Source organism: Aquarana catesbeiana, linkage group LG03 (genome assembly GCF_042186555.1).
Source record: "Aquarana catesbeiana isolate 2022-GZ linkage group LG03, ASM4218655v1, whole genome shotgun sequence".
Lineage (NCBI taxonomy): Eukaryota > Metazoa > Chordata > Amphibia > Anura > Ranidae > Aquarana > Aquarana catesbeiana.
The window spans coordinates 665837595-665863769 of record NC_133326.1 but is presented as its reverse complement, the minus strand read 5'-3'; the positions used below and the strand labels follow the sequence as shown (position 1 = coordinate 665863769).

General features: G+C 46.1%; 1 protein-coding gene across 1 annotated transcript in view; it reads left to right on the top strand.

Moving 5' to 3' along the window:
- The window catches only part of LOC141133435 (complement C3-like), a 286038-nt gene that overhangs the window by 13656 nt on the left and 246207 nt on the right, over positions 1-26175 (top strand). The window contains exons 3-4 of the mRNA XM_073622822.1: positions 21110-21278; positions 23766-23836. Coding sequence (XP_073478923.1) covers positions 21110-21278; positions 23766-23836 — 240 coding nt within the window. The remainder of the gene's footprint in view (positions 1-21109; positions 21279-23765; positions 23837-26175) is intronic.

Genomic DNA, 26175 nt, shown 5'->3' with positions numbered 1-26175 from the left:
TCGGAACACACATTCAGTGCTGCTGGAGACTTTGTAACCGATCACAGAGTGCGCCTGTCCACCGACTCGGTTGATCGGCTCACCTTTATAAAAATGAATCAGTCTTGGATCACCAGCTACCAATCACCTGAGGCTGATGTAACCGAATATATTTTTTATGAATGTGAGATCCCTTGAAGACTACCTACGCTGATGCTGAGTGACTATCCTGGTATGCTGAGTGACTATCCTATTCCTCCTCAATGTTCATGTTGATAGCTTCTAAGAACATTTTTGGTTCTGGGCACCACCACCAGTGGCTAAGACCCAATTTTTCTGCCCCTGTTTAACAGGGGAGTGTAATTACAATTTTTGCTGTAATATTTTGCGTCAGGGCTCGTTCCTCCGCTCAACTAGAGTATCTGTGAGGGGTTGCAGTGTTGTGGCACCACCACCACTGCCTAAGGCCCAGTTTTTCTTCGCCTGTTTAACAGGGGCGTGTAATTACAATTTTTGCTGTAATATTTTGCAGCAGGGCTCGTTCCTGCGCTCAACAAGAATATCTGTGAGGGGTTGCAGTGTTGTGGCACCACCACCACCACCAAAGACCCAATTTTTCTGCCCCTGTTTAACAGGGGCGTGTAATTACAATTTTTGATATAATATTTCACAGCAGGGCTCGTTCCTGCGCTCAACAAGAGTATCTGTGAGGCTTTACAGTGTTGTGCCACCACCACCACCGCCTAAGGCCCAATTTTTCTGCCCCTGTTCAACAGGGGCATGTAATTACAATTCTTGATATAATATTTCACAGCAGGGCTCGTTCCTGCGCTCAACAAGAGTATCTGTGAGGGGTTGCAGTGTTGTGGCAACACCACCACTGCCTAAGGCCCAATTTTTCTGCCTCTGTTTAACAGGGGCATGTAATTACAATACTTGATATAATATTTCACAGCAGAGTCCGTTCCAGTGCCCAGCAAGAGTAACTGTGAGGGCTTACAGTGTTCTGGTACCACCAACACCTAAGGCCCAATTTTCCACAGAGTGTATAGGGCAGGCCGTATAGTATATACAGGTGGTCCCCTATTTTCAAAAATCCGACTTACAAATGACTCCTACTTACAAACGGAGACAACAGGAAGTGAGAGGAAATCTACCCCTAGGAAGGGAAATTCTCTCCTGTAAGAGTTAATATGGAAAAAAGGAGTCTCCACTAGGGATGAGCTTCGTGTTCGAGTCGAACCCATGTTCGTCTCTAACATCGTCTGTTCGCCCGTTAGCCGAATTGATATGGGCCGTTCGTGCCAAATTTGTGTGGCACGTCTCGGCCCGTAATTCACTGCGGCATCGCAGTGCATTGCTGGCTGATGATTGGCCAAGCATGCACTATGAGCCGCATGCTTGGCCAATCACAGCGCCGCCTGAACAGAGAGCCGTAATTGGCCAAAGCCAAGGAGGCTTTGGTCAATTATGGCTCAGGGGATTTAGTACACGCCCCACACTATATAAGGCCGCCTGCACGGCGGCCCTGTGTAGTGTGTGTTCCGGCGTTGAGAGAGATAGACAGAGAGACAGTGTCATTTGATTTAAGTTAGATAGATTAGGCAGGACAGTCAGTGAGTTAGCTGCACTTACAGTGTATTGTGTATATATATGCATCCCAGGTGTTGTATATACAGTATATGTATATATATATATATATATATATATATACACTGTATTCAGTTTAGCTAGATCCGTTCCTGTTATCTTGCTACTGACAGGCAGGCTTGTCTTGTTACAGTATTTACAGCTACCTGAAGAAAATTGCTGGTGTTCTTTTGATCCTATTGGTACCACAGTCAGGCATCTAGACTATTTACAGTTAGTGTAGTGCTACCTCCTCACAGTGTTCAGTTAAAGCTACAAGTTAGTTTAGTGTGACCTCTGCACAGTGTTCAGCTAAAACTACAAGTTATGCCGCGTACACACGAGCGGACTTTCTATCCTACTTGGTCCGGCACACTTTCCGACGGACTTTGTCCGCCAGGTGCGCCGGACTTTAAAACGAACGGACTTGCCCACACACGCCGGGATTTTCCGGCGGGCTAAGTCCGCCCGTCTTTCCGACGGACTTTCGCCGGAGTTCCGGCGGACTTTCAGAATGAACGGACTTGCCCACACACGGACAAGTCCGTTCATTTTGAACGTGACTCAGGTGCGACGGGACTAGAGAAGGATGTCAATCTTGCCGCTTTTATCGGCGAGATTGACACCTTGCTAGCCCCGTCGCGGGGCATACCAGGCCCTTAGGTCTGGTATGGATTATAAAGGGGAACCCCGCTACGCCGAAAAAACGGCGTGGGGTCCCCCTAAAATCCATACCAGACCCCGATCCGAGCACGCAGCCTGGCCGGTCAGGAAAGGGGGTGGGGACGAGCGAGCGGCCCCCCCCCTCCTGAACCGTACCAGGCCGCATGCCCTCAACATGGGGGGTGGGTGCTTTGGGGGAGGGGGGCGCCCTGCGCCCCCCCCCCCCAAAGCACCTTGTCCCCATGTTGATGAGGACAAGGGCCTCTTCCCGACAACCCTGGCCGTTGGTTGTCGGGGTCTGCGGGCGGGGGCTTATCGGAATCTGGGAGCCCCCTTTAATAAGGGGGCCCCCAGATCCCGGCCCCCCCACCCTATGTAAATGAGTATGGGGTACATGGTACCCCTACCCATTTACCTAGGAAAAAAGTGTAAGTAATAAAACACACTACACAGGTTTTTAAAATATTTTATTAAACAGCTCCGGGGGGGGGATCTTCCTCCGGCTTCGGGGGTCTTCTTCCGGCTTCGGGGGTCCCTCCGCTTCATCTTCTCCCGGCGTCCGGTTGGTTCTTCTCCGCTCTCCGGCCTCTTCTCCCGGTGTCGCAGGTCTTCGGCCGGCCCCTCCGCTCTCTTCATGTAGCTCTATTGCGAGCGGAGGTCCGGACTTCTTGGCTTCTTGGCTTCTTGGCTTCTCTTCTCTTCTCTTCCCCCAGATGTTGACACGACGCTCTCTCCGGCTGGACTGGTCTCTGAGGGCTGCGTTGTGACTTATATAGGCGGAGACCCCGCCCCCATATGATGTCACAGTCCCTGGGCATGCTGGGACTGTGACGTTTTAGGGGGCGTGGTCGACCACGCCCCCTAAAACGTCACAGTCCCAGCATGCCCAGGGACTGTGACATCATATGGGGGCGGGGTCTCCGCCTATATAAGTCACAACGCAGCCCTCAGAGACCAGTCCAGCCGGAGAGAGCGTCGTGTCAACATCTGGGGGAAGAGAAGAGAAGAGAAGCCAAGAAGCCAAGAAGCCAAGAAGTCCGGACCTCCGCTCGCAATAGAGCTACATGAAGAGAGCGGAGGGGCCGGCCGAAGACCTGCGACACCGGGAGAAGAGGCCGGAGAGCGGAGAAGAACCAACCGGACGCCGGGAGAAGATGAAGCGGAGGGACCCCCGAAGCCGGAAGAAGACCCCCGAAGCCGGAGGAAGATCCCCCCCCCGGAGCTGTTTAATAAAATATTTTAAAAACCTGTGTAGTGTGTTTTATTACTTACACTTTTTTCCTAGGTAAATGGGTAGGGGTACCATGTACCCCATACTCATTTACATAGGGTGGGGGGGCCGGGATCTGGGGGCCCCCTTATTAAAGGGGGCTCCCAGATTCCGATAAGCCCCCGCCCGCAGACCCCGACAACCAACGGCCAGGGTTGTCGGGAAGAGGCCCTTGTCCTCATCAACATGGGGACAAGGTGCTTTGGGGGGGGGGGCGCAGGGCGCCCCCCTCCCCCAAAGCACCCACCCCCCCATGTTGAGGGCATGCGGCCTGGTACGGTTCAGGAGGGGGGGGGCCGCTCGCTCGTCCCCACCCCCTTTCCTGACCGGCCAGGCTGCGTGCTCGGATCGGGGTCTGGTATGGATTTTAGGGGGACCCCACGCCGTTTTTTCGGCGTAGCGGGGTTCCCCTTTATAATCCATACCAGACCTAAGGGCCTGGTATGCCCCGCGCTCGCCGCAATAGGAAGATTTGTTTTTCCTATTGCAGCGAGCGCGAGATGCAATACCATCCCCTCGTGTCGTATTTGGTCCGTCGGACCAGCCCACACACGAGCGGGCTTTCCGTCGGACCAGCACACACACGAGCGGACTTTCCGCCCGAAACTGAGTCCGACGGAAAGATTTCAAACATGTTTAAAATCTAGGTCCGGCGGGCTTTTGGGAAGAAGTCCGCCGGAAAAGTCCGCCGCCGCCCACACACGGGCGGATTGTCCGGCACACTCTGGTCCGCCGGACCAAGTATGCCGGAAAGTCCGACCGTGTGTACGCGGCATTAGTGTAGTGCGACCTCTGCACAGTGTTCAGCTAAATCTACAAGTTAGGGTAATGCGCCCTCCTCACAGTGTTCAGCTAAAGCTACAAGTTAGTGTAGTGCGTCCTCCTCACAGTGTTCAGCTAAAACTACAAGTTAGTGTAGTGTGACCTCTGCACAGTGTTCAGCTAAAGCTACAAGTTAGTGTAGTGCGTCCTCCTCACAGTGTTCAGTTAAAACTACAAGTTAGTGTAGTGCGACCTCTGCACAGTGTTCAGCTAAAACTACAAGTTAGTGTAGTGCGACCTCTGTACAGTGTTCAGCTGAAGCTACCTGTAGAATGTTGGTGGTGTTTTCTTGATCCTATCACTACCGCAGGCAGCTAAATAAGCTACAAGTTAGTGTAGTGCGTCCTCCTCACAGTGTTCAGCTAAAACTACAAGTTAGTGTAGTGCGACCTCTGCACAGTGTTCAGCTAAAGCTACCTGTAGAAGGTTGGTGGTGTTTTCCTGATCCTATCACTACCACAGGCAGCTAAATAAGCTACAAGTTAGTTTTTTGCGAGCCCTGCACAGTGCTCACCTAAAGCTACCTGTAGAAGGTTGGTGGTGTTTTCCTGATCCTATCACTACTGCAGGCAGCTAAATAAGCTACAAGTTAGTGTAGTGCATCCTCCTCACAGTGTTCAGCTAAAACTACACGTTAGTGTAGTGCGACCTCTGCACAGTGTTCAGCTAAAGCTACCTGTAGAAGGTTGGTGGTGTTTTCTTGATCCTATCACTACCGCAGGCAGCTAAATTAGCTACAAGTTAGTGTAATGCGTCCTCCTCACAGTGTTCAGCTAAAACTACTAGTGTAGTGTGACCTCTGCACAGTGTTCAGCTAAAGCTACCTGTAGAAGGTTGGTGGTGTTTTCTTGATCCTATCACTACCGCAGGCAGCTAAATAAGCTACAAGTGAGTGTAGTGCATCCTCCTCACAGTGTTCAGCTAAAACTACAAGTTAGTGTAGTGCGACCTCTGCACAGTGTTCAGCTAAAGCTACCTGTTGAAGGTTGGTGGTGTTTTCCTGATCCTATCAATACCGCAGGCAGCTAAATAAGCTACAAGTTAGTTTTTTGAGAGCTTTGCACAGTGTTCACCTAAAGCTACCTGTAGAAGGTTGGTGGTGTTTTCCTGATCCTATCACTACCGCATGCAGCTAAATAGGCTACAAGTTAGTGTACTGCGTCCACCTCATAGTGTTCAGCTAAAGCTACCTGTAGAAGGTTGGTGGTGTTTTCCTGATCCTATTACTACCGCATGCAGCTAAATAGGCTACAAGTTAGTGTACTGCGTCCACCTCATAGTGTTCAGCTAAAGCTACCTGTAGAAGGTTGGTGGTGTTTTCCTGATCCTATCACTACCGCATGCAACTAAATAGGCTACAAGTTAGTGTACTGCGTCCACCTCATAGTGTTCAGCTAAAGCTACCTGTAGAAGGTTGGTGGTGTTTTCCTGATCCTATCACTACCGCATGCAGCTAAATAGGCTACAAGTTAGTGTACTGCGTCCACCTCATAGTGTTCAGCTAAAGCTACCTGTAGAAGGTTGGTGGTGTTTTCCTGATCCTATCACTACCGCAGGCAGCTAAATAAGCTACAAGTTAGTGTAGTGCATCCTCCTCACAGTGTTCAGCTAAAACTACAAGTTAGTGTAGTGCGACCTCTGCACAGTGTTCAGCTAAAGCTACCTGTAGAAGGTTGGTGGTGTTTTCCTGATCCTATCACTACCGCAGGCAGCTAAAAAAGCTACAAGTTAGTGTAGTGTGTCCTCCTCACAGTGTTCAGCTAAAACTACAAGTTAGTGTAGTGCGACCTCTGCACAGTGTTCAGCTAAAGCTACCTGTAGAAGGTTGGTGGTGTTTTCTTGATCCTATCTCTAACGCAGGCAGCTAAATAACCTACAAGTTAGTGTAGTGCGTCCTCCTCACAGTGTTCAGCTAAAACTACAAGTGAGTGTAGTGCGACCTCTGCACAGTGTTCAGCTAAAGCTACCTGTAGAAGGTTGGTGGTGTATTCCTGAACCTATCACTACCGCAGGCAGCTAAATAAGCTATAAGTTAGTTTTTACGAGCTCTGCACAGTGTTCACCTAAAGCTACCTGTAGAAGGTTGGTGGTGTTTTCCTGATCCTATCACTACCGCAGGAAGCTAAATAAGCTACAAGTTAGTGTAGTGCGTCCTCCTCACAGTGTTCAGCTAAAATTACAAGTTAGTGTAGTGCGACCTCTGCACAGTGTTCAGCTAAAGCTACCTGTAGAAGGTTGGTGGTATTTTCCTGATCCTATCACTACCGCAGGCAGCTAAACAAGCTACAAGTTAGTGTAGTGCGACCTCTGCACAGTGTTCAGCTAAAGGTACCTGTAGAAGGTTGGTGGTGTTTTCCTGATCCTATCACTACCGCAAGCAGCTAAATAAGCTACAATTTAGTGTAGTGCATCCTCCTCACAGTGTTCAGCTAAAACTACAAGTGAGTGTAGTGCGACCTCTGCACAGTGTTCAGCTAAAGCTACCTGTAGAAGGTTGGTGGTGTTTTCCTGATCCTATCACTACCGCAGGCAGCTAAATAAGCTACAAGTTAGTGTAGTACGTCCTCCTCAAAGTGTTCAGCTAAAACTACAAGTTAGTGTAGTGTGACCTCTGCACAGTGTTCAGCTAAAGCTACCTGTAGAAGGTTGGTGGTGTTTTCCTGATCCTATCACTACCGCAGGCAGCTAAATAAGCTACAAGTTAGTTTTTTGCGAGCTCTGCACAGTGTTCACCTAAAGCTACCTGTAGAAGGTTGGTGGTGTTTTCCTGATCCTATCACTACCGCAGGCAGCTAAATAAGCTACAAGTTAGTGTAGTGCGTCCTCCTCACAGTGTTCAGCTAAAACTACTAGTGTAGTGCGACCTCTGCACAGTGTTCAGCTAAAGCTACCTGTAGAAGGTTGGTGGTGTTTTCCTGATCCTATCACTACCACAGGCAGCTAAATAAGCTACAAGTTAGTGTAGTGCGTCCTCCTCACAGTGTTCAGCTAAAACTACAAGTGAGTGTAGTGCGACCTCTGCACAGTGTTTAGCTAAAGCTACCTGTAGAAGGTTGGTGGTGTTTTCCTGATCCTATCACTACCGCAGGCAGCTAAATAAGCTACAAGTTAGTTTTTTGCGAGCTTTGCACAGTGTTCAGCTAAAGGTACCTGTAGAAGGTTGGTGGTGTTTTCCTGATCCTATCACTACCGCAGGCAGCTAAATAAGCTACAAGTTAGTGTAGTGCATCCTCCTCACAGTGTTCAGCTAAAACTACAAGTGAGTGTAGTGCGACCTCTGCACAGTGTTCAGCTAAAGCTACCTGTAGAAGGTTGGTGGTGTTTTCCTGATCCTATCACTACCGCAGGCAGCTAAATAAGCTACAAGTTAGTTTTTTGCGAGCTCTGCACAGTGTTCACCTAAAGCTACCTGTAGAAGGTTGGTGGTGTTTTCCTGATCCTATCACTACCGCAGGCAGCTAAATAAGCTACAAGTTAGTGTAGTGCGTCCTCCTCACAGTGTTCGGCTAAAACTACAAGTTAGTGTAGTGCAACCTCTGCACAGTGTTCAGCTAAAGCTACCTGTAGAAGGTTGGTGGTGTTTTCCTGATCCTATCACTACCACAGGCAGCTAAATAAGCTACAAGTTAGTGTAGTGCGTCCTCCTCACAGTGTTCAGCTAAAACTACAAGTGAGTGTAGTGCGACCTCTGCACAGTGTTTAGCTAAAGCTACCTGTAGAAGGTTGGTGGTGTTTTCCTGATCCTATCACTACCGCAGGCAGCTAAATAAGCTACAAGTTAGTTTTTTGCGAGCTTTGCACAGTGTTCAGCTAAAGGTACCTGTAGAAGGTTGGTGGTGTTTTCCTGATCCTATCACTACCGCAGGCAGCTAAATAAGCTACAAGTTAGTGTAGTGCATCCTCCTCACAGTGTTCAGCTAAAACTACAAGTGAGTGTAGTGCGACCTCTGCACAGTGTTCAGCTAAAGCTACCTGTAGAACGTTGGTGGTGTTTTCCTGATCCTATCACTACCGCAGGCAGCTAAATAAGCTACAAGTTAGTGTAGTGCATCCTCCTCACAGTGTTCAGCTAAAACTACAAGTTAGTGTAATGCGACCTCTGCACAGTGTTCAGCTAAAGCTACCTGTAGAAGGTTGGTGGTGATTTCTTGATCCAATCACTACCGCAGGCAGCTAAATAAGCTACAAGTTAGTGTAGTGCATCCTCCTCACAGTGTTCAGCTAAAACTACAAGTTAGTGTAGTGCGACCTCTGCACAGTGTTCGGCTAAAGCTACCTGTAGAAGGTTGGTGGTGTTTTCCTGATCCTATCACTACCGCAGGCAGCTAAATAAGCTACAAGTTAGTGTAGTACGTCCTCCTCAAAGTGTTCAGCTAAAACTACAAGTTATTGTAGTGTGACCTCTGCACAGTGTTCAGCTAAAGCTATCTGTAGAAGGTTGGTGGTGTTTTCCTGATCCTATCACTACCGCAGGAAGCTAAATAAGCTACAAGTGAGTGTAGTGCGACCTCTGCACAGTGTTTAGCTAAAGCTACCTGTAGAAGGTTGGTGGTGTTTTCCTGATCCTATCACTACCGCAGGCAGCTAAATAAGCTACAAGTTAGTGTAGTGCGTCCTCCTCACAGTGTTCAGCTAAAACTACAAGTTAGTGTAGTGCGACCTCTGCACAGTGTTCAGCTAAAGCTACCTGTAGAAGGTTGGTGGTGTTTTCCTGATCCTATCACTACCACAGGCAGCTAAATAAGCTACAAGTTAGTGTAGTGCGTCCTCCTCACAGTGTTCAGCTAAAACTACAAGTTAGTGTAGTGCGACCTCTGCACAGTGTTCAGCTAAAGCTACCTGTAGAAGGTTGGTGGTGTTTTCCTGATCCTATCACTACCGCAGGCAGCTAAATAAGCTACAAGTTAGTTTTTTGCGAGCTTTGCACAGTGTTCAGCTAAAGGTACCTGTAGAAGGTTGGTGGTGTTTTCCTGATCCTATCACTACCGCAGGCAGCTAAATAAGCTCCAAGTTAGTGTAGTGCATCCTCCTCACAGTGTTCAGCTAAAACTACAAGTGAGTGTAGTGCGACCTCTGCACAGTGTTCAGCTAAAGCTACCTGTAGAACGTTGGTGGTGTTTTCCTGATCCTATCACTACCGCAGGCAGCTAAATAAGCTACAAGTTAGTGTAGTGCGTCCTCCTCACAGTGTTCAGCTAAAACTACAAGTTAGTGTAATGCGACCTCTGCACAGTGTTCAGCTAAAGCTACCTGTAGAAGGTTGGTGGTATTCTCATACTACAGGCAAGCAGTTGATTTTGCTAGCTGCAGTATCAGTATATATATATATATATATATATATATATATATATATATATATATATATATTTATTTATATATATCCCAGGTTAGTGCAGCTACAGGCCATTAGTATGTCTGGAAGGCCAACAAGGAGAGGCAGACAGTCACAAGCCAATAAAAGAGGGCAAGCAGGCTCTGTGTCTAGAGGCAACAGTGCTGGTCATGGAGACGGTGCATCCTCATCAGCACGTGGCCGTGGGACACGCTTGGCCTTTTTTCGGCAGCTGGCCATGTTGAGCCACAAAATGCGGAAGACTTGGTCGAGTGGATGACCAAGCCGTCCTCATCCTCCTCATCCTCTCTCACCCATGCTCAGGGTACTCTGTCTGGCAAAGCAGCTGCCAACACTGCCTCTTCCCTTGGCTCAATGGCATCAGTGACTCCTTCCCTAGCCCCACCATGTCCTCCTGAGGAGTCCCTCGAACTGTTTGACCACAGTGTTGGGTACATGCTCCAGGAGGATGCCCAGCGTTTAGAGGGCTCTGATGATGATACTGAGCTAGATGAAGGCTGTAACGTGAGCACGGACAGAGGGGGTGCCCAAGAAGGACAGAAATCTGGCAGTCATGCTCCCCCTGCTGCAGCATACTGCCAGGTTTGCTCCAGTGATGAGGAGGGAGGGGATGATGAGGTCACTGACTCTACGTGGGTGCCTGATAGGAGAGAGGAGGAGGAGGAGGAGGCACATCACCAACGAGGCAGGATGCCCTCCAGGGGCCAGCCTAAGGGCAGCACACTGACTGCATCACACCCCAAAGCAATGCATGTGCAGGGCACTGCTGTCTCTGCACGTTACTCCAAAAGTTCTTTGGTGTGGGCCTTTTTTGAGCATCAGATCGCACCGCTGCTATTTGCAACATATGTCTCAAGCGTATCTCGCTTGGCCAAAACATCTCCCGCTTGGGCACCACATGCTTGACCAGACATATGTTGACCTGCCATGCAGTTCGTTGGCAAGCGTATCTAAAAGACCCACACCAAAGAACAAAGAGGACCTCTCCTTGCTCCTCATCAGCTGAGATCTCCAACCCCACTATATCTTCAATCCTCTCTGAGACCTGCACTGAGAGGAATGAAGGTGTAGAATTAGGTGTGTCATAGCAAAGTACTTGTTGGCAATCTGCTTTCGGTACACCGACGTCAGATTGTACCAGGCAGATTTGCCCAGCGGTTGAATGCTAGCTTGGCAAAATTGCTAGCACTTCAACTGCTGCCTTTTCAGTTGGTAGACTCTGCTCCTTCCGTGAATTTGTGGAATGTGCGGTTCCTCAGTGGCAGGTACCCAAACGCCACTTTTTCTCACGGAAGGCGATGTCGGCTCTCTACCGGCATGTGGAAGGCAATGTCCATGCCTTGCTGGACAGGGCAGTCAGCGTTAAGGTGCATATTACCGCTGACTCATGGTCCAGAAGGCATGGACAGGGACATTACCTAAGTTGCACCGCGCATTGGGTGACTCTGCTGGCAGCTGGGAAGGATGCAGGACAAGGTGCAGTAGTGTTGGAGGTTGTTCCGCCACCACGCCTCCAAAATGTCACTACTAATGATTGTGACACACCTCTCTCCTCCACCCCTCCTCTTCTTCTTCCTTCATGGCCTCTTCCTGTGCTTTGTCCTCGGAACCAGCGGCATTCAAGGGGCTACGCAACGCAGGCCAAATTATACCATGCGATGCTTGAGCTGGTGTGCTTGGGGGACAGGAGCCACCCTGGGGCAGAGGTTCTGTGAGCTCTGCAGGGGCAGGTTCAGAGGTGGTTGACGCCACGCCAACTTAAGGCAGGAATGGTGGTTTGCGACAATGGCACCAACCTCCTCTCCGCCCTCTGACCCATGTGCCCTGTTTGGCTCACGTCCTTAACTTGGTGGTGCAGCGGTTCTTGGGCAGGTACCCAGGCTTACAGGATGTCCTGAGGCAGGCCAGGAAAGTCTGTGTGCATTTCCGACGGTCATATAATACCAGTGCTCGGCTGGCAGACCTCCAAAAGGAATTTAACCTGCCCAAAAACCGCCTAATCTGTGACATGCCCACCAGGTGGAACTCAACGTTGGCCATGCTGCAGCGGCTGCACACTCAGCAGAGGGCCATCAATGAGTACTTGTGCAACTATGGCACCAGGACAGGGTCAGCAGAGCTTGTTTTTTTTCCCCACACCAGTGGGCCATAATCAGGGATGCATGCACTGTCCTGTCACCATTTGAGGAGGCCACGAGGATGGTGAGCAGTGAGTGCATTCATCAGTGACACTGTCCCCCTTGTCCACCTGTTGGAGCACACGCTGCGTGGAATAATGGACAGGGCACTTGAGGCAGAACAGAGGCAGGAAGAGGAGGACTTCCTTAGCTCTCAAGGCCCCCTTTATCCAGACAGTGTTCCTGCGTGCCCGCCGATCACACAGGAAGAGGGCGAGGAGGAGGAAGAGGATTGTGTCAGTATGGAGGTGGAGCCTGGCACTCAGCATCAGCAGCAGTCTTTAAGGGATCAGTCCCAAGAAACACATGGATTTGTACGTGGCTGGGAGGAGGTGGCTGCGGACCATGTCGTCCTTAGTGACCCAGAGGACTCCGGACCGAATGCCTCAGCAAACCTACACTGCATGGCCTCCCTGATCCTGCAAAGCCTGCGTAAGGATCCTTGTATTCGTGGTATCAAGGAGAAGGACCAATACTGGCTGGCAACCCTCCTTGATCCATGTTACAAGGGTAAGGTTGCGGACCTTATCTTGCCATCGCAGAGGGAGCAGAGGATGAAACATCTTTGGGAGGCCTTGCAGAAAGGTCTGTGCAACGCGTTCCCAGAGACTGGGAGGTTACAAACTCCTGTTTCTGGACAACGTGTTGCTGAGGCTTCGGTCAGTCAAAGAAGGAGCGGTGGAGAAGGTGGCCGTCTGACCGATGCGTTCAGACAATTTTTTAGTCCGCAGCCCCAAGGTATGATCGGTTCCAGCAACCATCGCCAGCGTCTGTTTTACATGGTGCAGTAATACCTAGCGGCAAGATCTGACTTGGACACCTTTCCCACCGAAAATCCTCTGGGTTATTGGGTCTTGAGGATGGATCACTGGCCAGAGCTTGCACAGTATGCAATTGAGCTACTGGCCTGTCCTGCATCCAGCGTTCTTTCGGAACGCACATTCAGTGCTGCTGGAGGCTTTGTAACCGATCACAGGGTGCGTCTGTCCACCGACTCGGTCGATCGACTGACCTTCATAAAAATGAATCAGTTTTGGATCACCACCAGCTGATGCTAATGTAACCGAATAATTTTTTTTTTAAATCTCAGATCCCTTCAAAGACTGCCTATGCTAATGCTGAGTGACTATCCTGAGTAATTATCCTCTTCCTCCTCAATGATCACGCTGATAGCTTGTAAGAACATTTTTGGTTCTGGGCGCCACCACCAGTGCCTAAGGCCCAATTTTTCAGCCCCTGTTTAACAGGGGCGTGTAATTACAATTTTTGATGCAATACTTTGCAGCAGGGCTCGTTCCTGCGTTCCATCTAGAGTATCTGTGAGGGGTTGCAGTGTTGTGGCACCAGCACCAGTGCCTAAGGCCCAATTTTTCAGCCCCTGTTTAACAGGGGTGTGTAATTACAATTTTTTATGCAATACTTTGCAGCAGGGCTCGTTCCTGCGTTCCAACTAGAGTATCTGTGAGGGGTTGCAGTGTTGTGGCACCAGCACCAGTGCCTAAGGCCCAATTTTTCAGCCCCTGTTCAACAGGGGCATGTAATTACAATTCTTGATCTAATATTTCACAGCAGTACCCGTTTCTGCGCCCACCAAGATTAACAGTGAGGACTTACAGTGTTGTGCCACCAGCACTACCACCACCACCAAAGGCCAAATTTTTCTGGCCCTGTTCCACAGGGGCATGTAATTACAATTCTTGATCTAATATTTCACAGCAGGGCCCTGTGAGGGCTTACAGTGTTGTGGCCACAACAACACCTAAGGCCCAAATTTCTGCTGAGTATATAGGGCAGGCCCCTACTTTCAAACATCCAACTTACAAACGACTCCTACTTGCAAACGGAAGGAGACAACAGGAAGTGAGATGAAATCTACCCCATAGGAAGGGAAGTTCTCTTCTGTAAGAGTTAATATGGGAAAAACTTTTCTCCTTTCCACTAATGCTTTATCACCAATCCTTGTTTCACTAAAAACCCCAAATTTTCAAAAAACATTTGTCATTGGGACAAAAAGTGAGGTGAAATCTTCTGAAGAGGAGCAAAGACAGCAAAACAAATGTCACAGGGGTGATAACCCTTCCCTATGTTTTCCAAAAAGCTTAAAAACAGGATTTTGGCTGGAGCTACACTTTAAAAATGTACCAGTTCAAAATTACAAACAGATTCTACTTAACAACAAACCTACAGTCACTGTCTTGTTTGCACCGCCTGTATACTGCTGTTCAGAGTATATAGGGCCTGGGGGCCCCACGCCTTTTCTTTTTTTAATTTGGGGGGCGGGGTTCCCCTTAATATCCATACAAGACCCAAAGGACCTGGTAATGGGCGCCACTTTACAGGCATACTATAGACACCCCCCAGGTACGATATTTAAAGGAATATTTCACTTTTATTTTTTCACTTTAAGCATCATTAAAATCACTGCTCCTGAAGAAACTGCCGTTTTTAAAACTTTCTTTTGCATTGATACATGTCCCCTGGGGCAAGACCCGGGTCCCCAAACACTTTTTAGGACAATAACTTGTATATTAGCCTTTAAAATTCACACTTTTGATTTCTCACGTTTGAGTCCCATAGACTGTAACGGTGTTCGAATGTTCGCGCAAACTTTCGGTCCGTTCGCATGTTTTGGATGCAAACCGAACCGGGGGGTGTTCGGCTCATCCCTAGAAAACATGTCTAAAAAGACAAAACTGATGCGTTTCACCCCATTTCATTGGGGTCTTCTTCAGAGGATGAGTTTACTGCAAGAAAAATACATTTAGCATCTTGAATGGAAAGAACACACAAACGGTCATATAGGCGCAACATATAGCCGTCTCAATACATTTACCTACAGGTATACGAAGGGGATCTCCCAACCGAAAAATCACATGGAGGCATCAGTCCCGCGCGCCGGCAGAGCAGGGTGCCCCAAGGTGGGACAGGAAAAAAGGTTGATGCATTTCACACGCTAATACGTGCTTTGTCAAAACCATTTTTTTTACAACCAGTTTTGACAAAGCAGGCATTAGCATGTGAAACGCGTCAACATTCTTTTTTTCCCCCTGCCAATATGCCAATTGTGCCTGTTTTTACTGATATATTTTTTTCAATAAACAAGCTTTGATTTGCTTTGTATGGGTGTGCAACCATTCAAATCTCCTTTCTCTACAAGTATACCTGCAGCAGGGGGTCTCCTTAGTCCTGGGTCCATAGTCAGTGGGAAGGAGGCTGGCCCCCAGGCCCCTCCAGGAGCCCAAGTCATGGTGGTTTCCATGACACTAAGAATAACAATACAAGAAGGGTTAGTGTGAGGGTTGGTTTTAGAGTTAGGGCTTATTGTAAGGTTAGTGTTAGGGTTTGGGTGACAAGGGGGGGTTAGTGTAGAGGCTGGGACTACTGGTTGTTTTAGGGTTACAGGGAAGGTAGGTGTAAGGGGTACAAAGAGGATTAATGTGAAAGCTGGAGTTATAGAGAAGGTAAGTGTGAGTGTTTGGGATTACCAGGTGGGTTTGTGTTATGGTCATAGAGTGGGTTAGTGTTAGGATTGGGGCAACATGGGAGGATTATTGTTAGGGTTACATGGAAGATTAATGTGGTGGTCACAGAGAAGGTTATGGTGAAAGTTAGTGATAGGGTTACAGGAAGGGTTAGTGTTAGCGATGGGGTAACAGGATAGGTTATACTTAGAGGTGGGGATACAGGAATGGTTGGTATGAGAGTTACTGTGAGGGTTACAAGGAGGGTTAGTGTAAAGGTTGGGGTTATAGTGGGGGTTTTGTGTTACAGGGAGGATTAATGTTAGAGTAACAGGGAAGATTAGTGTTACATGAAGGGTTTGATATGGTCCAGAAATATCTAGACAGAATAAAGGCGAATAAAGCACCTGGAGAGGATGGCATCCACCCAGATGGGAAGATGCTGGAGGGTTTAATAAAAGACCACATAGATAAGTTCTTGCTGGAAAAAAAATATTTTAAGCAACAGAATGCATGGATTCATGAAATACAGAAGTTGTCAAACAAATCTGATTTCTTTTTATGAAGAGGTAAGTAAAACTTTGGACAGAGGGGTGTGGCTGTGGACTAAGTATACAGTAAAACCTTAGCTTGAGAGTAACTTGGTTTAAGAGCGTTTTGCAAGACAAGCATAATTTTTAAATACATTTTGACTTGCTATACAAGCGATGTCTTGATATACAAGTAGCGTCATGTCACAACTGAGTATAAAAGAGAAGAGAGGCGTCTCTAAGTGTAGCAATATGCTTACATTTAATGAAGGTACAACATTTAGCAACTCACATGGTTGATGATTAAAACAGGCACATCTAAGTATGCAGGCATCCGGGGTAAAGATGTCCACATAGACCGTCCTCTGCACCGTCATCGACGTCATCCCTTCCACGCTGCGCTCCACGAGCGCTTCAAGCTTTGCTTTCAGATCGCTCTACTGCAGGGTAGTCTTCCCGGTCACGATTGCAGACTGACAGTGTTGAGAGCCGGCGGTGCGGAGGATGGTCTATGTGGACAGCATTTACCCCGGATGTCTGCTTACTTAGATTTGCCTGTTTTAATCATCAACCATGTGAGTTGCTAAATGTTTTTATTTTTATTTTTATTTTTGCTAAATGTTGTACCTTCAATAAATGTAACCATATTGCTACACTTGGAGGCGCCTCTCTTCTCTTTTATACTGTGTAGCTCCTGTTGGATTTTTCTTCTAATCCCCTTGTGGAGGCTTTTCATTTGTGGGTGGACATTTTATGGTTACACACCCTGTCACATTGCTATAATCTTTTTATATGGACTATAAACTGAAGGACTTATGTGGAAAGAATCATATGAGATTCCATTATTTCTTATGGGGAAATTTGCTTTGATATACGAGAGCTTTGGATTACAAGCATGTTTCCGGAATGAATTATGCTAGCAATCCAAGGTTTTACTGTATTTAGATTTTGTCAAAAAGTTTGACACAGTTCCCCATACACGGCTCACGTGTAAGGTAAAGTCTACAGGCTTGATAAGTTTGTAAATGAATAGAAAACTGGCTAAAAGACAGAATTCAGAGAGTAGTGGTTAATGATTCATACTCTGAATGGTCGAAGGTTATCAGTGGTGTACTCCAAGGTTCAGTGTTGGGATTCTTACTTTTTAATATATTTATAAATGATATTGAGTCTGGGATTAAAAGTACCATTTCAGTATTTGCAGATGACACCAAGCTATACAGTGGAATGACGTCCTTACAGGATGTCTCCGATTTACAAGCTGACCTCAATGCACTGTCTAATTGGGCAACTATGTGGCAAATGAGGTTTAGCCTAGATTCACACTGTAGAGATGCGGGAACCAGCATGATTCCAGCGCCGGTTCCCGCATCACAACTCTCCTGCAGGCAGTTCGAAACTGCCCTCTGCGAACCGCTGCGGGTGTCAATACAATGTTAATGACACCCCCAGATCACAGATCGCAGTGCGAACTATGAACTCGTACAGAAATCATATCGCATGGGTGGGAACACCTATGCGATCCGATTGCAGTGTGGGAAAAAAACAGTGCCTGCACTATTTTCCTGCGAATCCAATGCAAGTTCAGCCATACAGCCATACAAGCCCCAGTGCGGGTGCGAATCACATGTGATGTCTGTGTTCGCACAAGAGTGAACCCAGGCTTAATGTTAATAAATGTAAAGTTATGCACCTGGGGGCTAAGAATATGCATGCATCATACATACTAGGGGGAGTACAACTGGGGGAGTCAATGGTGGAGAAGGATCTGGGGTAGTTTTGGTAGATCATAAGCTCAATAATAGCATGCAATGCCAAGCTGTGGTTTCCAAAGCGAGCAAAGTCCTTTCTTGTATTAAGAGAGGTATGGACTCCAGAGAGAGAGATATCATTTTGCCTCTGTACAAATCATTAGACCTCATCTGGAAAATGTAGTTCAGTTTTGGGCACCAGTTCTCAAAAAGGGATATCGGGGAACTGAAGAAAGTGCAGAGAAGGGCAACCAAACTGATAAGAGGCATGGAGGAGCTCAGCTATGAGTAAAGATTAGAGGAACTGAATTTATTCACTCTTGAGAGAGGAGATTTAGGAGGGATATGATCAACATGTATAAATACATATGTGGTCCAAATAGTGAACTCAGCGTTGAGTTATTCACTTTAAAGTGGAGTTCTACCCAAAAATGGAACTTCCATTTTTTGGAACCCTCCCCCCTCCGGTGTCACATTTTGCACCTTTCGGGGGGGAGGGGGGCAGATACATATCTAATACAGGTATTTACTCCCACTTCCTGGCATATATCACCGCGGTGATCACGGTGACCTACGCCTTTTCCGGCACCTACTCTGTCCCCCCCCGCTGTCTTCTGGGAGACACACAGGTCCCAGAAGACAGCAGGGACCAGTGAGGACATGCAGCGTGACTCGCGCATGCGCAGTAGGGAACCAGGAAGTGAAGCCGCACGACTTTACTTCCTGATTCCCTCACCGAGGATGGCAGCGGCAGCCGCCGAGAGCCGACAGACAGATCAGCTTTGGCTGCCGACATTGCGGGCTCCCTGGACAGGTAAGTGTCCATATATACTAAAAGTCAGCAGCTGCAGTATTTGTAGCTGCTGGCTTTTAATATTTTTTTTTTCGCCGGACCTCCGCTTTAAGGTCATTACAGAGGACAAGGGGGCACTCTTTATGTCTGGAAGAAAAGAGAAATTAATCTCCAAATACGGAAAGGTTTCTTCACAGTAAGAGCTGTGAAAATGTGGAATAGACACCTTCATGAACTGGTTCTTGCCAGCTCAATAGATTGCTTTAAAAAAGGCCTGGATTCTTTCCTAGAAAATAATATTATAACATAATATAACAGAATACTAACATTTAAACATTTATAGGTAAAGTTTATTCAGGGAACATCCAGTTGCCTTTTGGGAGATCAGGAAGGATTTTTCTTCCCTGCTGGAGCAAATTGGATCATGTTTTATTGGATTTTTTTTTTTTTTTGCTTTCCTCTGGATTAACTGTGGGTATAGGACTGTATAATATTTTTTTTATATTGGTTAAACTAGATGGATTTGTGCCTTTTTTCAAGCAGACTAACTATGTAACTATGTAAATGTAATGCCCCGTACACACGGTCGGATTTTCCGATGGAAAATGTCCGATCGGAGCGTGTTGTCGGAAATTCCGACCGTGTGTGGGCTCCATCGGACATTTTCCATCGGATTTTCCGACACACAAAGTTGGAGAGCAGGAGATAAAATTTTCCGACAACAAAATCCGTTGTCGGAAATTCCGATCGTGTGTACACAAATCCGACGGACAAAGTGCCACGCATGCTCAGAATAAATAAAGAGATGAAAGCTATTGGCCACTGCCCCGTTTATAGTCCCGACATATGTGTTTTACGTCACCGCGTTTAGAACGATCGGATTTTCCGACAACTTTGTGTGACCGTGTGTATGCAAGACAAGTTTGAGCCAACATCCGTCGGAAAAAATCCTAGGATTTTGTTGTCGGAATGTCCGAACAAAGTCCGACCGTGTGTACGCCCTATAAGGGTTACAAGAAGTGTTAGTGTAAAGATTGGGGTTACAATGAGGGTTAATGTGAGGGATACTGGGAAGGTTAGTGTTACAGGAAGGCTAATCTAATGCCGCATACAAACGATCGGACTTTCCGCCAACAAAACCGTTGATTTTTGTTTGAAGGTTGTTGGCTCAAACTTGTCTTGCATACACATGGTCACACAAATGTTGGCCAACAATTCCGAACATGGGAACACGGTGTACGACGAGCCGAGAAAAAGGAAGTTCAATAGCCAGTGCGGCTCCTTCTGCTTGATTCTGAGCATGCGTGAACTTTTGTGCGACGGACTAGTGTACACACGATCGGACTTTCTGACAAAAAAGTTTTGTTGGCAGAAAATTTGAGAACCTGCTAGTCAACATTCCGACAGCAAATGTTCGATGGAGCATACACACGGTCAGACTTTCCGACAACAAACTCACATCCAACATTTCCCGTTAGAAAATCCGACCGTGTGTACGCGGCATAAGGGTTGTGGTTAGAAGAGAAGGTTAGTTTGAGGGTTACAGAAAGGTTTGGTGTAAGTTTTGGGGTTACAGGAAGGGTTAGTGTGAGGGTTACAGGAAGGGTTAGTGTGAGGGTTACAGGAAGGGTTAGTGTTAAGGTAACAGGGCAGGTTAGTGTGAGGATTACGGTAAGAGCCAAAGTAAGGATGGAATTACTGGGAAGGTTAATGTTAAGTTGGTGTTAGAGGAAGGGTTATTTCAAGTAGAGGAATCTTTCTAAATGAGAACAATACAAAGAGTTGTGTATGTTGAATTTATGGAATTTTGAGTTAGAATTTTGCATATATTTTGAACCTGGAGTTCAGATCCACATGTCTGGTTTCAAAGCAGAACAAGAGCCTCCTATCCATCTTATGCCGCGTACACACGGACAGACTTTTCGATCGGACTGGTCCGACGGACTTTCGACGGACTTTTGATGGACTTCCGACGGACTTTTGAACGAACAGACTTGCCTACACACGATCACACCAAAGTCCGATGGATTCGTACGTGATGACGTACGACCAGACTAAAATAAAGCAGTTGATAGCCGGTAGCCAATAGCTGCCCTAGCGTGGGTTTTCGTCCGCATACAGACGAGTGGATTTTTCGACCGGACTCGAGTCCGTCGGACACATTTGAAACATGTTCCAAATCTAAAGTCCGTCAGATTTTTTACCGAAAAAGTCAGCTGCAGGTCCGATGGAGCCCACACACAGTTGGATTGTCCGCTGGATTTTGTCCGTCGGACCAGTCCTGTTGAAAAGTCCGCTCGTGTGTACACGGCCTTAGCCTCTGTTTGGATGTGCAGGTGCCATGGAACATCACCCATGACCAGATATGACACCAGCCATTTAATGGCCTGAAAGATTGGTTAACAACTGATGTAAGCACACTTGTAGCTGTGACAGTTTTCACCAGGGCATGCCTTGAATGTAATATATTCTGTGAATGTGTGTCGGTAAGCAGCACTGCAGAAAACCACAATGCTATATTTGATGAAGGATTTATCAACATTTATTAAACATTTCAACCTAGAGCTTTCTTTGGGAAATGGATAAATCGGTGGGGTAAGGCCCGCTTTCCGATCCATAATGAGAGGTTTATATGATATTTACGCTAAGAATGTTTTTTTTTTTTTTTTTTTCTTATCCAGATTCCGGGTAAAGATTTAATAAAAGACCCAAAGAAGAAACAATATATATCTATAAGTGTGAAGTCCAGCAATCCACCGTGCAGCATAGAGAAAATTCTCCTCCTGACCTTTCACAGTGGATTCATCTTCATACAGACGGACAAACCCATCTACACTCCGGGGACATCAGGTACTTATCTGTATAATGTAGAAGCAAAATGAAGAAATAAAACTATTGTTGACCTTAGGAAAACTTCTATCACTCCACCTCTCTGGTCAGGTGGTAAAATATCAGCCGCAGAATGAGTGTATTGTTTTCAATTCGTTGGCCTAACTCATAGATACTAATTTCACCATTTGCGGACACTGGGCATGCTACACATGCCCAAAAGAATGTAGTTGAAGTACAAATGACATGCATGATAGGCTTTGTCCTTCATTTCTGCAGCTCCCCCTACAGGAGTTCCTGTGTAAATACAGTAGCCGTATAAGCTGCTGTCATCAAAAAATGGACCCTCTGACATAAACATGGTTCAGACGTGAGATTGAGAGAAACAAGGCAACATTGTTACTTTTGTATAAATCCTGTTTTTTTTTTTTTTAAATAATGTTAGTTTCTATTTATCCCCTTATTAACCCTTGGTTTTAGGGTAAACTAAGGGTTAATAAGGAGTTATATAGACCCCCCACAACCACTGGGCCAGGGTTGTGGGCAGGGCTGGACTGGGACAAAAATTTGGCCCTGGACTTCCTCATGGCTGGCCCACTTTAATTTTGAGTGTCCCCAACAGCGTCCCCCTTACATCAGAGTGTCCCCAACAGCGTTCCCCTTTACATTAGAGTGTCCCCAACAGCATTCCCCTTTACATCAGAGTGTCCCCCCCTTACATCAGAGTGTCCCCAACAGCACCCCCCTTACATCAGAGTGTCCCCAACAGCGCCCCCCTTACATCAGAGTGTCCCCAACAGCGTCCCCCTTACATCAGAGTGTCCCCAACAGCGTTCCCCTTACATCAGAGAGTCCCCAACAGCGTCCCCCTTACATCAGAGTGTCCCCAACAGCGTCCCCCTTACATCAGAGTGTCCCCAACAGCGTCCCCCTTACATCAGAGTGTCCCCAACAGTGTCCCCCTTACATCAGAGTGTCCCCAACAGCGCCCCCCTTACATCAGAGTGTCCCCAACAGCATCCCCCTTACATCAGAGTGTCCCCAACAGCGCCCCCCTTACATCAGAGTGTCCCCAACAGCATCCCCCTTACATCAGAGTGTCCCCAACAGCGTCCCCCTTACATCAGAGAGTCCCCAACAGCATCCCCCTTACATCAGAGTGTCCCAATCAGCAGCTCCCTTCACATCACAGTCCCCACCAGCAGCTCACTTCACATCACAGTCCCCATCAGAGAGCCCCCATCAGCAGCCCTTCATATCAGTGTCCTCCCTCTCCTCCCCCTCCCACATGTACTCACCGTGTTGAAGGCAGCTTCTCGTTCCTCTCTCCAGTCATGTGATAACAAGTGATAGGGGAGAGAGGAAGGAAAGTCTGCCATTGGTCTATCTCCCCCTGCAGGCTGGAGAGAGCATAACGCCTAATGCTCTCTCCAGCATATGACGGAAGCTGCTCCTCCTGACAGGAGTGAAATTGCGATCACTCACTGTCAGAGAGGAGCGGCTCCAGGACCGCACCTGACTGGCCCACTGAGCCATCAGCCCACCGGGAATCTCCCGGTAGTCCCGATGGCCAGTACATGCCTGATTGTGGGTAAGAAACCCTTATCCTCCTAAATATGGGGTTGAGAGCATGTGGCCTGGTTTGGATCAGGGAGGGGGAGGCCACATGACACTTGTCCCCCCTCCAGCCATTCAGGCTACATACACAGGATAAGGGCCTGCTATGGATTTTGAGGGGGGGACTTCACACTTTTTGTAATATTAGCTTTATTGTGACTTGGGGGGACCCCATACCTTTTCTTTTTAAAATGGGGTCCCCCCTAAAATCCATAACATACCTAAAAAGGACCCTTGCTCTCTTTGTGGAAAGCAGTGGTCTCGCTGCAGTGGTGTAACATGTGCCCTGCTGAGTCTGAGTTTTACACACCTGCTCCTTGTCGATTGAACAGCTCTAGTTCTCTATTCACTTTAGGCTCAATTCACACAAATCTTAATACAAGAATAAGGATCTTTATTTTTAGCTATGTGTCTGTAATTTTCAAATATGATTAAACTCAGCTGAAAATAACTCTCACTTTTTAAAAATAATAACTTACAATAGTATACTGCGCTATAGACCTATAGATTAAACAGATGGATGCCACAATTTGACAAACATTGTGCATGATTATAGAAAGTTAAAAAGTGCTGCGCTATACATGTACATTAATATACAGTGACTTATTCAGAAAGTGACATATATTGATCAGACAAGTGGTGTGTCACACAATCCTGTCCAGATTGGACCTTTCACTTATGTATATAAATGATAGTCCATACATGACATCAAAAAGGAAAAAAGAAAAATGTTCATAAATATAAAAAGCATCTATGGTATTGGCATCTGTTATTGGCTTTGTGTATTGGGCCTATTATTGTATGTTAATAGGAAGGATTGGAATACAGAAGATCAAATCTGTCCCATTCCAGACATCTGATTGTATTGTGGTCTCTCTTCTGTTCCTCTAGTTCAATATAGACTTTATCCTGTAAATTTCAACATGCAGCCAACAAACAAGGCAGTGCAAGTAGACATTCTGGTAAGTACAAAGTATCTCTTGTATTTTGTGTTGTCTGCTTTTAAACAGGACTTTACTTTATTTTTAAAGGCTCATTTAGACCTGGTTCATAGTGCAATGCAATTTTGGTCCGATTTTAGGTGTGATTATTGTAGTGATATAGTATAGTGGGTAGATAATTAATTAGTAGTTATTATAATCTTCCGCAGCAACCCAATTCTTCCAGAGACATGCACTTTATTGACCTCCAACACAGAACAAAGTCTTGCAACAGATGACAAAATCCAACAGAGTAAATATGACAACAAATACTAAGCCTTCAGAGTCCCATGTTTCCTAGACCTGTGCCTTCATAATCACACAGCGTGAATAGACTGAACGCCAGGTTATATTCCCTATACACTGAATGGCTGAGCAATTTGATTGGCCCTTTCCATTAGGCCTTTGATCTGCTTCTGTCTTTCAGAGGGACAGACGTAAACAGCTGCAGTCATAAACTGCCCTACTTTGCATTCTTGCATATTAACATTAACATAGCCCAGAGTCACTATCTGTCCCCTTTGATATGTGGAGTAAATCTTGTTTGGCCACTTCCCCTTTAATCAACAAGTCCCCCTTTGATATGTGTAATTAGATTAACAGATACCAATGTGGCCTGCACCACCTTCAACTGAAATCTGAATAATAATAATAATATAAAATCCCACATAAATCTACCAATATATTACAACAGTTATGTAGTACGACTACTTAGCGATTTTGAGGCGATTCTATTGCTACTACTTCTACTACTACTACTACCACTTCTTCTACTACTACTATTTCTATTACTGCTACTACTACGACTACTTCTACTACTACTACTACTTCTATGGCTACTATTACTACTTCCACTGCTACTACTGCTACTATTATTACGACTACGACTAGTTATGTAGTGCAACTTCTTAGTGATTTTGAGGTGATTCTATGGCTACTACTTCTACTACTATTACTACTACTGCTTTTACTACGACTACTTCTACTACTATGACTGCTACTATTACTACTACTACTACTTCTATGGCTACTATTACTACTTCCACTGCTACTACTGCTACTTCTACGATTATTACGACTACTACGACTAATTATGTAGTGCAACTTCTTAGTGATTTTGAGGCGATTCTATGGCTACTACTTCTACTACAACTACTACTACTTCTACTACTACTACTAATATTTCTATTACTGCTACTACTACTACTACTATGACTGCTACTATTACTACTACTACTTCTATGGCTACTATTACTACTTCCAATGCTACTACTGCTATTTCTATGATTATTATGACTACTATGACTAGTTATGTAGTGCAACTTCTTAGTAATTTTGAGGCGATTCTATGGCTACTACTTCTACTACAACTACTACTACTTCTACTACTACTACTACTACTATTTCTATTACTGCTACTACTACTACTACTACTATGACTGCTACTATTACTACTACTACTACTTCTATGGCTACTATTACTACTTCCACTGCTACTACTGCTACTTCTACGATATTACAACTACTACGACTACCTATGAAGTGCAACTTCTTAGTGATTTTGAGGCGATTTCATGGCTACTACTTCTACTACAACTACTACTACTTCTACTACTACTACTACTGCTTCTACTACGACTACTTCTACTACCATGACTGCTACTATTACTACTACTTCTATGGCTACTATTACTACTTCCACTGCTACTACTGCTACTTCTACGATTATTACCACTATTACGACTAGTTATGTAGTGCAACTTCTTAGTGATGTTGAGGCAATTCTATGGCTACTACTTCTACTACAACTACTACTATTAATACTACAACTACTACTTCTTCTACTACTGTTTCTACTACTACTCCTACTTCTACTACTATTTCTATTACTGCTACTACTATTATGATTACTTCTACTACTACTACTATCACTGCTACTACTACTATGATTCCTTCTACTACTACTACTACTTCTATAGCCACTATTACTACTTCTACTGCTACTACTACTACTACTTCTACTATTATTACGACTACTACAACTAGTTATGTGGTACAACCTCTTAGTGATTTTGAGGCAACTACTTCTACCACCACAACAACTACTACTACTATTTCTTCTTCTACTACTACTACTACTATTACTTCTTCTACTACTATTTCTTTTACTACTACTATGACTACTATTTAGGGGCAGACTGACCATTGAGCCACTCGGGCACTGCCCGAGGGCCCTGGGCCACTAGGGAACCCCATCAGGGTTGCCAGCCTCAGTAAAACCAGGGACAGTATGTATAAATCTGTGTTTTTTTTTTACATCT